This window comes from Pelophylax lessonae (assembly GCF_965119305.1).
Source record: "Pelophylax lessonae genome assembly, chromosome: 4".
Taxonomy (NCBI): domain Eukaryota; kingdom Metazoa; phylum Chordata; class Amphibia; order Anura; family Ranidae; genus Pelophylax; species Pelophylax lessonae.
In genome coordinates, this window is record NC_138771.1 from 548,724,521 (window position 1) to 548,740,515 (window position 15,995).

Consider the following 15,995-nt stretch of genomic DNA (forward strand, 5'->3'; position numbering starts at 1 on the left):
ATAGCGCACAGAACAGTTGACTTTGTCCGTCATAGGGGAGGTCTTCCATAGCTGGAATTACTTTGTGTTACAATATCAGCACAGTAGCCTGACCACAATCACTTTACACCAGTTAAAGAATGCCCGAGCATTCCCCTTTCTCCAGCCCATTATAAAGCAACTCCTATGGTCTACAAGCTGGCTGGAAGCCTCTAGATCAGACGTCAGAGTGCCAGAAGCCAGGCAGGCATTTACCCAATGTTATAAATAATGTTCTAAACTGTAACTGTCTAAAGACAGGAGATAATCGCAGCCAAAGATTGCCCCTTTTCAGGCATGGGGTCAGAACTCCACCATCCTTGATCTAGGGAACATCAGTTAAGTTAAAGTGCGCCTGGAAAGTATTCACAGCGCTTCACTTTTTCCACATTTTAGGTTACAGCCTTATTCCAAAATTCATTATTTTCCTCAAAATTCAATTAACAATACCCTATAATCACAGCGTGAAAGAAGTTGGTTTGAAATTTTTGCAAATTTATTAGAAAGAAAGGAAAAAAAAAAAAAGAAGAAATTACATGTACATAAGTATTCACAACCTTTGCTCAATACATTGAAGCACCTTTGGCACCAATTACAGCCTCAAGTCTTATTGAGTATGATGATACAAAATTTGGCACACCTAATTTTTGGGCAGTTTCTCCCATTGTTCTTTGCAGGACCTCTCAAGTCCCATCAGGTTGGATGGGGATTGTCGATGCACAGCCATTTTTCAGATCTCTCCAGAGATGTTCAATAAGGTTTAAGTCTGGGCTCTGGCTGGGCCACTCAAAGACATTCATAGAGTTGTCCAGGACCCACTCCTTTTTTATCCTGGCTGTGTGCTTAGGATCATTGTCCTGTTGGAAGATGAACCTTCACCCCAGTCTGAGGTCCAGAGCGCTCTAGAGCAGGTTTTCATTAAGGATTTTTCTGCATATTGCTGCATTCATCTTTCCCTTAATCTTGACTAGTCTTCCAGTTATAGCTGCTGAAAAACATCCCCACCACATGATGCCGCCACCACCATGCTTCACTGTAGGGATGGTATTAGCCAGGTGATGAGCGGTGCCTGGTTTCCTCCAGATGTGACGCCTGCCATTCAGGCCAAAGAGTTCAATCATTGTTTCATCAAACCAGAGAATCTTGTTTCTCATGGTCTGAGAGCCCTTCAGGTGCCTTTTGGCAAACTTTAGGTAGGCTGTCATGTGCATTTTACTGAGCAGTGGCTTCCATCTGGCCACTCTACCATACAGGCCTGATTGGTGGAGTGCTGCAGAGATGGTTGTTCTTCTGGAAGGTTCTCCTCTCTCCACACAGAAATGCTGGAGCTCTGTCAGAGTGACCACCAGATTCTTGGTCACCTCCCTATGGCCCTTTTCCCCCCCCAATTGCTCAGTTTGGCTGGGCGACCCGCTCTAGGAAGAGTCCTGGTGGTTCCAAACTTCTTCTATTTACAGATGATGGAGGCCAGCCCGCTCATTGGGACCTTTCATGCTGCAGAAATTTTTCTGTACCCTTCCCTAGATCTGTGTCTCGATACAATCTAGTCTCAGAGGTCTACAGACAAGATTCCTTGAACTTCATGGCTTGGTTTGTGCTCTGACTGTGAGACCTTATATAGACAGGTGTGTGCCTTTCCAAATCATGTCCAATCAACTGAATTTACCACAAGTGGACTCCAATCAAGTTGTAGAAACATCACAAGGATGATCAGTGGAAACAGGATGCACCGAAGCTAAAATTTTGAGTGTCATGGCAAAGGCTGTGACTACCTATGTACATGGGATTTTTTCATTTTTAATACATTTGCAAAGATTTCAAATAAACGTCTTTTCATGTTGTCATTATGGGGTATTGTTTGAAGAATTTGAGGAAAAAATGAATTTAAAGCGGAGTTCCAGCCATTTACTCACCTGTCCAACGGTCCAGCGATGCGGCCGCCGGAAGCCTCGATCCTCTCCCTCGGCGCCGGCATCACTGCTGTGGGCACCCGGCTGTTACAGTTTGCGGCTTCACAGCCGGGTACCCACTGCGCATGCGCGAGTCGCGCTGCGCGCCGTGATTGGCCGGCAATCTTCTGGGACCTCTGACGTGTCCCAGAAGATTGCAGGGAGGGGGAGAGGAGAACTTCCGCTCAGGGCGCCGCGGCGCTCCGAGCGGAAGTGGGAGCGGGTACCTGTCAAAACTAGGTACCCGCTCCCCCCCCCAAAAAATGACATGCCAAATGTGGCATGTCGGGGGGTCAGGACTCCCTAAAGCGGAAGTTCCACTTTTGGGTGGAACTCCGCTTTAATCCATTTTGGAATAAGGCTGTAACATAACAAAATGTGGAAAAAAGTTAAGGCTGTGAATAGTTTCCAGATGCACTGTAATCTGTCCCCAGTAAAAATTATTCCCCCCTGAATTAAGAGCTGGCAGCAATTTCTGCCTACATTTTAACCCCTTCCCATGCCTTTAGCTTGCTAGGTTGGCAGAGCCAGTAGGAGGAGGAATACTCTGCAACAGTCTTGGGATTAGTTGTCCTGAGTGTGGTTAGACTGTCTGTATACCCCTTCTGATGGGGATAAAAACTAATACTGGAGTGCAAGTACATCTTGTCCCTAAAAGCATTTGTTATCCCAACATTTCATATTCCTGATATGTGGCTGCTGTACCATGTACTTGTAAGAAAAAAGTATCCTGTTCTCTTTGTATTGCTTGCTTTATGTGAAATCCCTGGTGTTCCTGCCAGTCCCTCTGCTTTACTAATAATAGCTGACCACACTAAGCTCGGAGAACACACCGTGGTCAGTTCTCTAGCTGTGCTGGGAACTCATGTGTGCTCTACTCCAATCAACGATCAGACTTGTCCTGACACACCCCGCTGCACATCCTTTTACTGGGAAGACCAGTGTCCTGCTGTTTCACCTTCTCCAGCTCTTATGCAGCCGAGAACAGAGGGTTTTGTAATCACATCTAAAAAGGGCAAAAAAGGTTTTAATGTTTTTTATATCTATACACAAATGTTTTGCCCTTCATTTCTATTTGAAACTCAATGGGTTGCTTTACAGGGTGAGGGTTTACACTCACTTTAAGATTGTGTACAAGTGTTTATATATTTATGAATACACAAACACATTGTACAATTTTCTTACCTTTACATACTGTAGGTCACCAAGGGCCCGAACACTGAAGTCTGCCATGTACTGTACTTGAGTGCTGAGCTGTGTGTTGCTGCCACTGATGGTGGATGACATGGAGTCCGAACGCTCGTGGCTAAGGGATGTCGATCTGTTCAGGCTTCCCATGTGAGATGGGGAGCGGAGCTCTACAGCAAAAATGGAGGGTGGAAGAAAACGTTGTCCATTACTGAGAGGCAATAATGCGGATTTTTAAAACATAAGCATATCCCGTGTGCATAGCAGCCAGATTCCAGCAGTGATTATAGACTAAAGCTCACATCTGATCGGTTGCTATGGGCAACACACAGACTCCTGCTTTCCCTTAGTTTGACACTTGGCGTAATAGCATCACAGGAGAAATGGATCAAACAGCTGACAACCAATTAGTTAATCTTTAAGAAAAATAGATTTCTGCCTTAGGCTTCGTGTACACTACAGCTCCTAATCTTGAGTTTAGGCGATTTTGGCGTTTTCTTTTGCCAAAGCTCCTAAACTCAAACTCCATAAAAGCCTATGTTTCAATGTACACATAGGCTTTTAGCAGAGTTTAGAAGCTGCTGCAGTAAAGGGGAACCTAAACCTTCCTCTCCTGAATGTGGAAGAATGGTGTTCAGGATAGGAACTTCCGCAGGATAAAACGCAAATCGCTGCAAAATCAGAGCAGAGCAATTTTGCAGCATTTTTATTTTTCCCTTCATGTGTACATGAAGATTAAAAGTGTTACTAAACCCAGGACCCTGGGTATTCACTCTATCTGGTCTCTCAGTACATGGAAATAAAATTATTTTAGTGAATATAAACTGCTAAATACCTTTTCTCATTAGCAATATAAACAGTATCTTACAAAAGTGAGTACACCCCTCACAATTTTGTAAATATTTTATTATATCTTTTTATGTGACAACACTGAAGAAATGACACTTTGCTATAATGTAAAGTAGTGATTGTACAGCTTGTATAACAGTGTAAATGTCCTGTCCCCTCAAAATAACTCAACAGTCAATAATGTCTTGCAACAAAAGTGAGTACAGTACACCAAGTCAAAATGTCCAAATTGGGCCCAATTAGCCATTTTCCCTCCCCAGTGTCATGTGACTCGTTAGTGATACAAGGTCTCAGATGTGAATGGGGAGCAGGCGTGTTAAAAACTGTTTTTTTGTAAGAACTTACTGTAAAATCCTTCTCTGAAGTTCATCTACAGATGCAGCTCCATCTCTTCAGAGACTATAGGGTTATGCTCCTCCAATCAGGAATAGGCACTAGGCAGGAAACAAGCTTAACCACGCCTATGGGGCTGTCCCTGCAGGCATAACCCCACACTATCAGCATCAGTTTAGTTGCAAGCAGTGTTTAGAACACAAAAAAACCCCCATTCACTCAGAAGTAGAGGGGCGGGTGCTGCGTCTGTCAACGAACTTCAGAGAAAATAATTTTACGGAAAGTGCTTACAAAAATCCAGTTTTCGCTATCATTCGACAGACACAGCTTCATCTCTTCAAAGACCATTGGGATGTCCAAAATCAGTATATTCATGAGGGGGTGGGAAGACCACACAAAGAAGGCATAATTCCCCAAAGGCTAAGCTTAGCCGGCTAGTTAACATGGAGCTCAACCAGGAACAGGAGCTCACCCAGATAAAACATACACCTTCAAAAGATCAAAAAAAAGGATTCTCTTCAAACAGCAGCCTGCAAAACCTTGCGGCCAAAGGAAGCATCTGAAGACGCCAACACATCAACTTTGTAAAATGTTGTGAAAGTATGCACAGATGACCAAGTTGACGCCCTGCACACTTGCAGCACTGACGCCTGATGGCGAAAAGCCCAAGAGGCACTCAGCACCCTAGTAGAATGCCCCTTTCACAGGGAAAGGAGGAACCTGATCTTTCAGTGAATAAACCTGAACAACTGTCTGCCTGATGCACCTGGATATGGTCGCAGCAGATGCAGCCAATCCTTTGAGGTGTTTCGGTAAGGACAAAGAGTGCCCGATTATCTGAAAGATTCAGTAGCCGCCAGGTAAACTCTAATGGCCCGAACCACATCCAAAGAAAGTAGGGCATTTTCCTTAAGATGCTTGGGCTTAGGACAGAGTAAAGGCAGCACAATGTCTTCATTCAAATGGAAGTCAGAAACTACTTTAGGAAGAAACGACTGATTAGGTCGAAGTACCACTATCTCCCTGTACCACCAGATAAGGTGAGCGGCATGACAACGCAGCCAATTCAGACACACTGCCAGCAGAAGTGATAGCCAACGGCAACCTTCTGGGACAATGAAAGCAGAAAAAAATCTCCCGAATGTTCTCAAAGGGAGGCTTTTGAAGGACAGAAAACCAAATTGAGATCCCACGGCGGTAGCGGGGACCGTCTCGGAGGTGTCATATGGGGCACTCCCTGTATAAAGGTGCGAAGGCATGAGTAGCTAACCGGCGTTGGAAATATATAGCCAAGCCAACACTTGGCCTTTGATAGTGCCCAAAGCCAACCGCTTTTCAACCCCCTTTTGCAGGAAGGCCAAAACCCTAACGATCGAAAACAAGCGAGGGTGCACCATTAGCGACTCACACCATGAAATGTATGATTTCCACGTACAATGATAGATCTTCCTGGAAGTCTACTTCCTAGCCTTCAAACGCGTAGGAATCACAGAGTCAGGAATACCTCCCTCTCTCTTTCTCAACACCTGGCTTTCAACAGCTAAGCCATTAAAGCCAGCGACTGTAAAGCAAGATGGAAGATCGGGCCTTGAGACAGCAGATCTTCCCTGAGAGGAAGTCTCCAAGGAACACCGGCAACCAACCTTACCAGTTCTACGTACCAAGACCGGCAAGGCCAGTTCTTGAGCCACCAGAATGACTGAAATCCCTGCCACCTCTAACCTGCGGAGAAGCCTCAACAGGAGTTTCAGTGGAGGGAACGCATAGATCAGCCGATATTGACCCCAAGGAGCCACCAGTACGTCTGTGGCATCGGCTAGAGGATCTCGAGACGTGGCTACGAACCTCTGAACTTTCTTGTTGAGACGAGAAGCAAACAGATCAACCTCCGGAGTCCCCCACCCACTGGACACACAGGTGATGAAACACCTCTGGATGTAGGGACCATTTCCCCCTGATCCTACACCTGACGACTCCGGAATCCACTGGGGTGTGCACAGCAGAGAGGGCTGAAACAAACCTTTCCACCCAGGCCAAAATCTCACGCCACCCCCCTGACCGCCAAGACACTCTTGGCGCCCCCCGTGGTGATTAATGTAAGCCACTGCCGTGGCGTTGTCCGATTGATTTCAAACCGGACAATCTTGCAGACAAGTCATCCATTGGCTCAGACAAAGCTTTATTGCTCTGAACTTCAAAACATTTATCGTCAGCAACAACTCTTCCACTGTCCAGGTTTTTATGGGCACAGAACTTCCCCAGCACCCTGCCCCAGCTTAACAGGCTGATGTCCGTGGTCCCCACCGTCCAAAACAACGGGAGGAAGGACTTGCCCTGGCACAGTGCTGGAGAATGGAGCCACCATAGCAGAGCAGATCTCGTCTTGTGACGCAACTGAATTAAAGTATCCACGGACTTTGGATCCTTGTTCCATTTGACAAGAATCTCTTTGCAATGGTCTGGTATAGAACTGAGAAAACGGAACCGCCTCGAAGGTTGATACCATCAGAAAGAAGGCCCGCATGCAAGTCCACAGCAAAAACAGATTGTTCAACAACACCCAGATCGCCCCCTGCAACTTCTGCAGCTTGTCCGGGGGAGAAAGACCCTCGCCAAAGCTGAATCCAGATGCAGGCCCAGATAATCCAGTCACAAGGAAGGTATCAGGGCGATTTCTTGAAATTGATGTTCCATCCGAACTTTTGTAGGGAGCGGACAGTGATCGTTCGGTCGCTCATCAGGGCTGAATGTGAATCTGCTCTCAACAGGAGATCGTCCAGATACCCCAGTACCGCAATCCCCCTTTGGCACAGCAATGCCAACACCGGGGCCAGTACTTTGGTAAATACCCTGGGACCAAAGGGTAAACTCCACAAATTGATAATGCATTTTCACTATGGCAAAACGAAGAAACCGTTGGTGTCCAACATAGATTTGTGTCCTTGATATCTATGGAGGCCAAGAAGTCTCCCTGGTGTAGTGACGCCACTACCGTTCGAATGGATTTCATACAAAACCTCTGAACCCGCACAAAGCGGTTTAGAGCCTTGAGATCCAGAATTGGACACACTTTGCCCTCTTTCCAAGGCACAGTAAATAGGTTTTAATAAAAACCTTAAAAGCGTTTGAGAGGGAACTGACAATCAGCCCTTGCGACAGCAGATCTTGCACCTCCTCCCATAGATCCCCTAACCGATCTGGAGATAGGTGCAGATTGGACGGGAAGAACCTGTCCAAGGGACGAGACCAGAATTCTATCTTGTACCCTGATCGGATCAGTTCTTGAACCCATTTATCCTGAATCAAGGAAGTTCAAAGTTCCGGAAAGAAGCAAAGACGTCCCCCCATCCCAGACACGGGTGAGGGTGTCCCTTCATGCAGACGAGGATTTGTCCGCAGATCCGGATTGGCCTGTTCTCCGCTTACCCGACCAGGTCTTCTTGGAACCCCCAGAAGACCTGAATGCCTTAGCTTCCTTTCTCCTGTGACCCGGGGGTGCGAAATGGCCGCCTTAGAGCAGTAAAGGCCCCTGTCTATTATGTGGTGCCTTGCCCTTGGTGGATTGGGGAAGAAGAATACTCTTCCCACCCGTAAGGCCTTTGATCAACCCATCCCGGGAGGATGGAAAAACCCTATCCACCCCCCATAAAGGGAAGGTCAGAAAGAGCCTTTTTGGAAGCCTGGTCCGCAGACCAGCTTTTAGCCACACGATGCGTCTAATAGCAACCTCCACTGCAAACACTTTGGCTACCAGTGGAGCCGCATCCAGCGATGCATCACATATATACAGAAGAGCTTGGACCACTTGGTCCATTAGCTCTATCAGGCCCGACGAGAGGTGCTTCGTTTCCAAGTCACCTTTCAGCAACTTAGCCTATTTTGTTATGGTCTGTGACACCAGAGTGATCACAAAGACCGGTTTCAGTATTGAGCCCATTATCACATGCAAATGGCGGGACAGACTCAATCCGTCTATCGACAGGGTCTGTAAATACTGGGGACTCCTCCACTGGAACCACAGTAGACTTGTTTAGTCTAGAAACCGGATGATCCACCTTTAGTGGTACAGTCAACCTAGCGGATACTGCGCCCGCGAAGGGGTAGCACCTTTTAAAGCGCTTAGACACCACTAACATTTGTTTGATGCGCCCCCACTGTTCATTGACAATGTTGTGAAAAAGTTCCAGACAGGAAAAACCTTACCCAACTTCTGGGATTCGCGGGTGACAAAAGACACCTGTGACCCTGATTCTGTAGAATTTTTAAGGTTTCCCGCACTGACACTAAGTGCCTCCACCAGCTCGCTTTCTCGCACGGCTGCTGATGGAAGTTTACACCTTCCTCGCCATCAGAATGCGAAGACGCAGATCCATCAGGACAGCATGCGTGCGCGGCGGCCATATCTACCTCAGAATCTGAGGATACTAAAGAGGCAGGGGAAGGCATAGGGCGCTTTCTAATAGTGGCATTTTTAAAACTAAATGTAGTTTTGACACCAGGTTTTCCAAAACTGCTGTAAATGCAGACAGGGGCTGGGACCAGGGAGGGTCCCGCAACCGCACTGAGGGGGTCTGTGGGTGAGATATGGTCCTGGGACTCCATATTTACTTAATACAAAAAACAGTGTCACTTAAAAAAAAAACTGCAAAAACGTGATCTGCACCGCTGCACCAGCGGCACCACAAGTCCAAGCCCTAGCACAGCCTGGGGAGGGGCCCACATCCACCCCGAGACAGCCAGAGAAATGGGGGGGGGGGGGGGACTTACTCACCATACCAACAACATCAGGTGGGCACCTCTCCGAACAGACTACCTCTCCACCTGGGGTGAGGCTGCTGACGGACAGGGGGTACACTGCGACTCAGGGTGACCCAAGTCGTATGCATCCCAGCAAGGTGTTGCACTCGCAGGCCAGCCCCCGTTCATCGGGGCTTTGTCGTGACGAGGTCTAGTGCTGGACTAACCTGCGCATGCTCACTGGCCGGGCTGGGAGACCTTAAGGATCTAGCATATCCAGGCCGAAACCCAGCCGGCTGTTGCTTGTAGTTCTCTCAGGAACAAAACTAACTAAAAGTAAAGTCTTTCAAAAAGGTTCCCAGAAAAAAAAAAAAAAAAAAAAACAGCTAAGACCAAAGGCTCAGCAGAAAACAAGGTCCTACTCCTAAACTAGGCAGAAACAAACTAAAGCCTATATCAGGTAAAGCTTTAGGCGTGGTAAAGCTTTTTCCTGCCTAGTGTTCTACTCCTGTAGAGGGCAGTATAACCCAATGGTCACGAATTATTTGGAAATATGTCTGTCAATGAACGATAAAGAAATATGGTGTTATCGCTGTCACTCTCCCATACTGGTGTCTGGAAGTTCAACATGGCACCTCATGTCAAAGAACTCTCTGGAAAAAAAGAAAAAAAAGATTGCCAAGACCCTGAAACCGAGCTGCAGAACGGTGGCCAAGACCATACAGTGGTTTAACAGGACAGGTTCCACTCCGAATAGGCCTCGCCATGGTCGGCCAAAGAAGTTGAGTGCACATGCTCAGCATCATATCCAGAGCTTGTCTTCGGAAAATAGATGTACGAGTGCTGCCAGCATTGTTGCAGAGATGAAGGGGTGGGGGTCAGCCTGTCAGTGCTCACGCCATACGCCGCACACTGCATCAAATTGGTCTGCATGTCGTCCCAGAAGGAATCCTCGCGAGCAGTTTGCTGAAGACAAGCAGACTAAGGACATGGATTACTGGAACCATGTCCTGTGGTCTGATGAAACCAAGATAAAACTTATTTGGTTCAGATGGTGTCAAGGGTGTGGCGGCAACCAGGTGAGGAATACAAAGACAAGTGTGTCTTGCCTACCATCAAACTTGGTGGTGGGAGTGTCATGGTCTGGGGATGCAGGAGTGCTGCTGGCACTGGGGAGCTACAGTTCCTTAAGGGAACCATAAATCCCAACATTTACTGTGACATGCTGAAGTAGAGCAAGATCCCCTCCCTTCAGAGACTGGGCAGCAGGGCAGTATTCCAACACAAGAACGACCACAAACAGACCTCAAAGACAACTACTGCCTTGCTTAAGAAGGTGATGGACTGGCCAAGCAGTCTCCAGACCTAAACCCTATTGAGCATCATCAAACAGAAGGTGGAGAGCAAGGCCTCTAAACAACCACCAGCTCCATGATGTCATCATGGAGGAGGAGTGAAAGTGGAATCCAATGGCAACCTGTGAAGCTCTGGTGACCTCCGCGCCCAAAAGGGTTAAGGCAGTAATGGAAAATAATGGTGGCCACACAAAATATTGACACTTTGGGCCCAATTTGGACATTTTTAAATTTGGGGTTTACTACCTTTTGTTGCCAGCGGTTTAGCCATTAATGGCTGTGTGTTGAGATATTTTGAGGAGACAGCAAATTTACACTGTTATACAAGCTGTACATTCACTACTTTACATTGTAGCAATGTGTCATTTCTTCAGTGTTGTCACATGAAAAGCTAGAATAAAATTTTTAAAAATGTGAGAGGTGTACTACTGTACAGTAGCAGTCTTGTGACTGATATTCTATCAATGTCTGGTTAAAGCTTGTAGGAGGAGTTTTAATTTTCCTTTGACTGTCCTATGAGGCTGCAGGACCCCTGACCCTATGTCTGGACAGTGCTGATTGGCCCTGTGCGGATCACAGGCCCTGTGCTGATCACAAGCACCCTCCCAAAAAAAACTCCCTAGCAATACACACCAAACTGAGCATGTGCAGAGTGACTCCAAAAGCTCTGTCTCATCGGTAGATGGATAGCGGATTGTGGAAGAAGGGGAGGATCAGAGAAGACCGGATCAAACAGGCTTTTTACACACAAAGGCAAGCAGTTACTTCCAGTGTTACGAGGTCCTCTGTGGTGGAAAGCAGCAAGGACAACCGCAATTCACAAAACTGGATGCAGCCCTCTTCAGACGGGATAATCCGAAAAGATACCAAAAAAGACAAAAAAAAAAGGGAGGCGCACGCACCTAGTGCATTAGCGAAAGACATTTGATTAACCAGCTCTGGACCGGAAAGGATTTGCCCCTTAATGACCCGGGGCACTGCGTTACTTTAACAGACAATTGCGCAGTCATGTGACGCTGTACTTAAAATAAAATGTATGTCCTTTTTTTCCCCACAAATAGAGCTTTTTGGTGGTATTTGATAACCTCTGCGATTTTAAATTTTTTGCGCCTTAAATAAAAAAAAAAATAAAAAAAAAAAACGACAGACAATTTTGAAAAAAAAAAAATGTATTTTTGTAAAATCTTACCGTAAAATCCTTTTCTCTTAAGCTCATTGACAGACGTAGTCCTCCTTGATTAATATCAACTCGGGTTATACTGCCCTCTACAGGAGTAGGACTAGACAGGAAAGAAAAAGTTCTGGCCACACCCTAGGGGCAGTCCCAGAGGGTATATCCTCTCACTTCCTGCTACAGCAAATCAGTTATGTCACAAAGCAGTGTTTAGAGAATTTAACCCAACCCAAAAACAGAGGGGCGGGTACTACGTCTGTCAATGAGCTTAAGAGAAAAGGATTTTACGGTAAGATTTTACAAAAATCCATTTTTCTCTGTCGCTCATTGACAGACGTAGTCCTCCTTGATTAATATCAACTCGGGACGTCCCAAAGCAGTGCCACAAATGAGGGGTGGGAAAATGGAAATCAAAATCCAATCTAGAAGGCCCAACCGGTGCCAACTAGAAGTTTTAAAGGCTCATCAATCACACGATGAGACTCAACAGAAATTCCAACAGAAAAAAAACCCTCGAGGTAGACCACCGGTCTCCTCAAATTGCGGCCTGCAAAACCTTGCGGCCAAATGAGGCATCCGCCGATGCCATCACATCAACTTTATAAAATTTTGTAAAGGTATGAACCGACGACCAGGTAGCCGCCTTGCACACCTGGACCACTGATGCCTGATGGCGGTAGGCCCAGGAAGTACTGAGCGCTCGAGTGGAGTGCGCCTTAACAGGGAACGGAGGATTCCGACCCTTAATAGAATAAGCCTGTACCACCGTCTGTCTAATCCATTTGGAGATAGTCGCGGCAGATGCAGGCAACCCCTTTCTGGGGCCATCCGTGATCACAAAAAGTGAATCCGTCTTACGGAACGATTCCGTAGACTTCAGGTATACCCTGATTGCCCGAACCACATCCAAGGAATGCAACGCATATTCCTGAGGATGATTGGGCTCAGGACACAAGGAAGGTAGCACAATATCTTCATTCAGATGAAAATCTGAAACCACCTTAGGAAGAAAGGATGGCTTCGGATGAAGAACTACCTTATCCCTATGAACCACTAGATATGGGGAATGGCATGATAATGCAGCCAGTTCTGACACCCTGCATGCAGAAGTGATAGCCACCAAGAAGGCCACCTTCTGGGATAATGTAAGCAAGGGAATCTCCCTGATATTTTCAAAGGGAGGTTTCTGAAGAACCGACAAACACCAAATTAAGATCCCAGGGCGGTAAGGGCGCACGCACTGGCGGAGCCAAGTGCCGCACCCCCTGGACACCAAGGAATGAGTAGCCCAAGGCTTCTGAAAGAAGATTGCTAGTGCTGAAACCTGACCCTTGATAGTGCTCAAGGATAGTTTCTGCTCAACCCCCTTTTGCAGAAAAGCCAAGATTCGGGTCACCGAATAGGTACGTGGGGGAAATTCCAAAGATTCACACCACGCGATACAAGTCTTCCATGTGCGATAATAGACTTTTCTGGAAGTCGCTTTCCTTGCTTTAGAGTAGGAATAACTGAAGCTGACAACCCTCTGTCCTTCAGTACCTGGGTCTCAATAGCCAGGCCATTAAAACCAGCGACTGTAAAGCACGATGGAAGATCGGTCCTTGAGACCGCAGATCCTCCCTGAGAGGAAGTCTCCAAGGAGCGTCCGCGACTAGCCTGTCCAAGTCGGCGTACCCGGCTTTACGAGGCCAGCTCGGAATTTCCAGGATAACTGGAGTTCCCTCCACCTCTATCCTGCGGAGAAATCTCAGCAGCAATTTGAGAGGGGGGAAGACATAGTAGCTGATACTGCCTTTACAGGCCGTTCAGCGCGTCTGCTGCGTCCGCTAGAGGATCGCGGGTGCGAGCCTGTTGAGCCAACCTACCAACAGATCCATATCCGGGGTGCCCCAATGAAGGGACAGCTGGTGAAACACCTCTGGATGAAGAGACTATTCCTCTTGATCCAGAATCTGACGGCTGAAATAATCTGCCTGTCCACCCCCGTGATAAATATCGCGGAGAGAACTGGAACAACTGTTCCCCCAATAAGAATGTTGGCCACTTCTATGGCCGCCAGGGCACTCTTGGTGCCCCTTGGTGATCGACCTAAGTCATGACCGTGGCATAGTCCGATTGGATCCGAACCGGGCTGTCCTGGAGCTGCTCGGTCCAGTAAATCAGACAAAGTCTGATCGCTCTCAGTTCCAACACATTTATCGGTAACCTGGAATTTATCAGAAGAAATGACTTCCCCTGGCTGAGCATCGGAGACCGAAGCCACCAGACTCACTCAATCGGATCCGATTGTCCAGGGAATCGGGATTCCGATTCCATATGAGAAGAATCTCCTCTTTGGAGAATTTGGGTATGAGACTGGGCAAACGGTACTGCCTCTAAGGAGGCGACCATCAATCCCAGCCAGTTGACGGACAGCAACATCCGAATCATTGACTGAATCTTCTGGAGTTTCTCCGCATGGAGAAACACTCTTGCCAAGGATGTATCCAAAATTAGGCCCAGATAGTTCAGTCTCCTGGTGGGAACCAGGGATGATCTTTTGGAAAAGCAACGAAAACGCTGATGTCCTGCGAAGATGGGGATATAAGGATAGGCATCCTAAATGTCTATGGACGCCAGGAAATCCCCCTGATGCAGGGAGGCCACCACTGTATGGATGGACATCTCTTCCAAGACCAGAATTGGACACACCTAGCCCTTTTTCCTGGGCATTGTGAACAAGTTCGACTAGAACTCCTCCAAGGAATGGGAACTACCACTGCTTGTTGTATCAAGCTGTCCCCCGCAAAGCTTTTAAGCGACCCGGGGATGTCGACTATTGGAAGGGAAGAATCGCACCGGTGGAAGTGATCGAAACTCGATCTTGTATCCCGACCATATGACCTTGCGAACCCCTTTATCCGGGATTCTGGAAAGCCCTGGATCCGGAAACCGGTGAAGACGTCCCCCCACCCTAGAGATGGGTGGGGCCCATTCTGTCAATCCAACGGGATAACAGTGGCTTTATTTAGTCTGGAAATCGGTGAGTTCACTATTGGTGGTACCGTCCATCTTTGTAATGAGGGATTCCTCAAAATGATAGCGCCTAGCCATGCGTTTGGAAATAGCAGGGCTCATTTACGGACGACCCTATTTGGGCAAGGGAAACCCTTCACCATTTTGGTAGGCTTGCTAGTACCAAAAAAGAATATGAGTCTCAGCTACCTCTGCCGGTGTAACCTCAAGATTTAAGGTTTCCCGGACAGACACAACTAGTGCTTCCACCAACGCTTCTTGTGCTATGGCGGAAGCAGAAGCGTCCTCCTTACTGTCTGAGGAGACCGTACCTGAGACAACAACCCCAGAAAAGGGACTGCAATGACCAGCTCAGAATCCGTATCTAAGGTATGAGATGACATAGGGGTAGGCGGGGGTCGCTCTTCTTGACCCCCGTCCCTGACAGGCTACCTCCACCCGGGATACCAAAGACTCCAAAACTGCTGATAATGCATCATCACAAGTGGGGTACTGGAGGGTCCTGCGGCCACCCTGAGGGGATCAGGTGGGGATACATGAGTGGCAGGGTTCATGTAACAAGACACTTGCCAGCAAACACAAAAAAATTAATTGCAAGAAAAAAAAAACATCTTTTTTTTTTTAACTTAGTCCCCCAGCGCAGTAGCGCCCCTCAGTCTACCTGCTTGGAAAAGAGAAAGAAAGAAAGAGAGAGAAAGAAAGAGAGAAAGAAAGAAAGAAAGAAAAAGAAAGAAAGAGAAAGAGAGAAAGAAAGAGAAAGAGAGAAAGAAAGAAAGAGAGAAAGAAAGAAAGAGAAAGAAAGAGAGAAAGAAAGAAAGAGAAAGAAAGAAAGAGAAAGAAAGAGAGAAAGAAAGAAAGAGAAAGAAAGAGAGAAAGAAAGAAAGAGAAAGAAAGAGAGAAAGAAAGAAAGAGAAAGAAAGAAAGAGAAAGAAAGAAAGAAAGAGAAAGAAAGAAAGAGAAAGAAAGAAAGAGAGAAAGAAAGAAAGAGAAAGAAAGAGAGAAAGAAAGAAAGAGAGAAAGAAAGAAAGAGAGAAAGAAAGAAAGAGAAAGAAAGAAAGAGAAAGAAAGAGAGAAAGAAAGAAAGAAAAAGAGAAAGAGAGAAAAAGAAAGAAAGAGAGAAAGAAAGAAAAAGAGAAAGAGAAAGAGACCCCAAGGCTCACCTGATGCACAGAAGTTTCTTATCAACCTGCTTCCAGCACTGTCTGTTACAGACAGGAAGTCTTTGGCTTGCTTTCCCCTGGGCCAAGGAGGCGGCTCCGCCCCTTTACACGCCTTCTGGCGCCTCCCAATTACTCCACGAGGTGTTTGGTCACTCAAACATGGCCGCCCCCATGCTGGAGACATGAGGCTACGCCAATATGGCGGCCTCGTGCGATC

General features: G+C 46.9%; 1 protein-coding gene across 1 annotated transcript in view; it reads right to left on the reverse strand.

The window, feature by feature from the left end:
- The window catches only part of CNNM4 (cyclin and CBS domain divalent metal cation transport mediator 4), a 114,469-nt gene that overhangs the window by 26,225 nt on the left and 72,249 nt on the right, over nt 1–15,995 (reverse strand). The window contains exon 7 of the mRNA XM_082254550.1: nt 3,153–3,325. Coding sequence (XP_082110676.1) covers nt 3,153–3,325 — 173 coding nt within the window. The remainder of the gene's footprint in view (nt 1–3,152; nt 3,326–15,995) is intronic.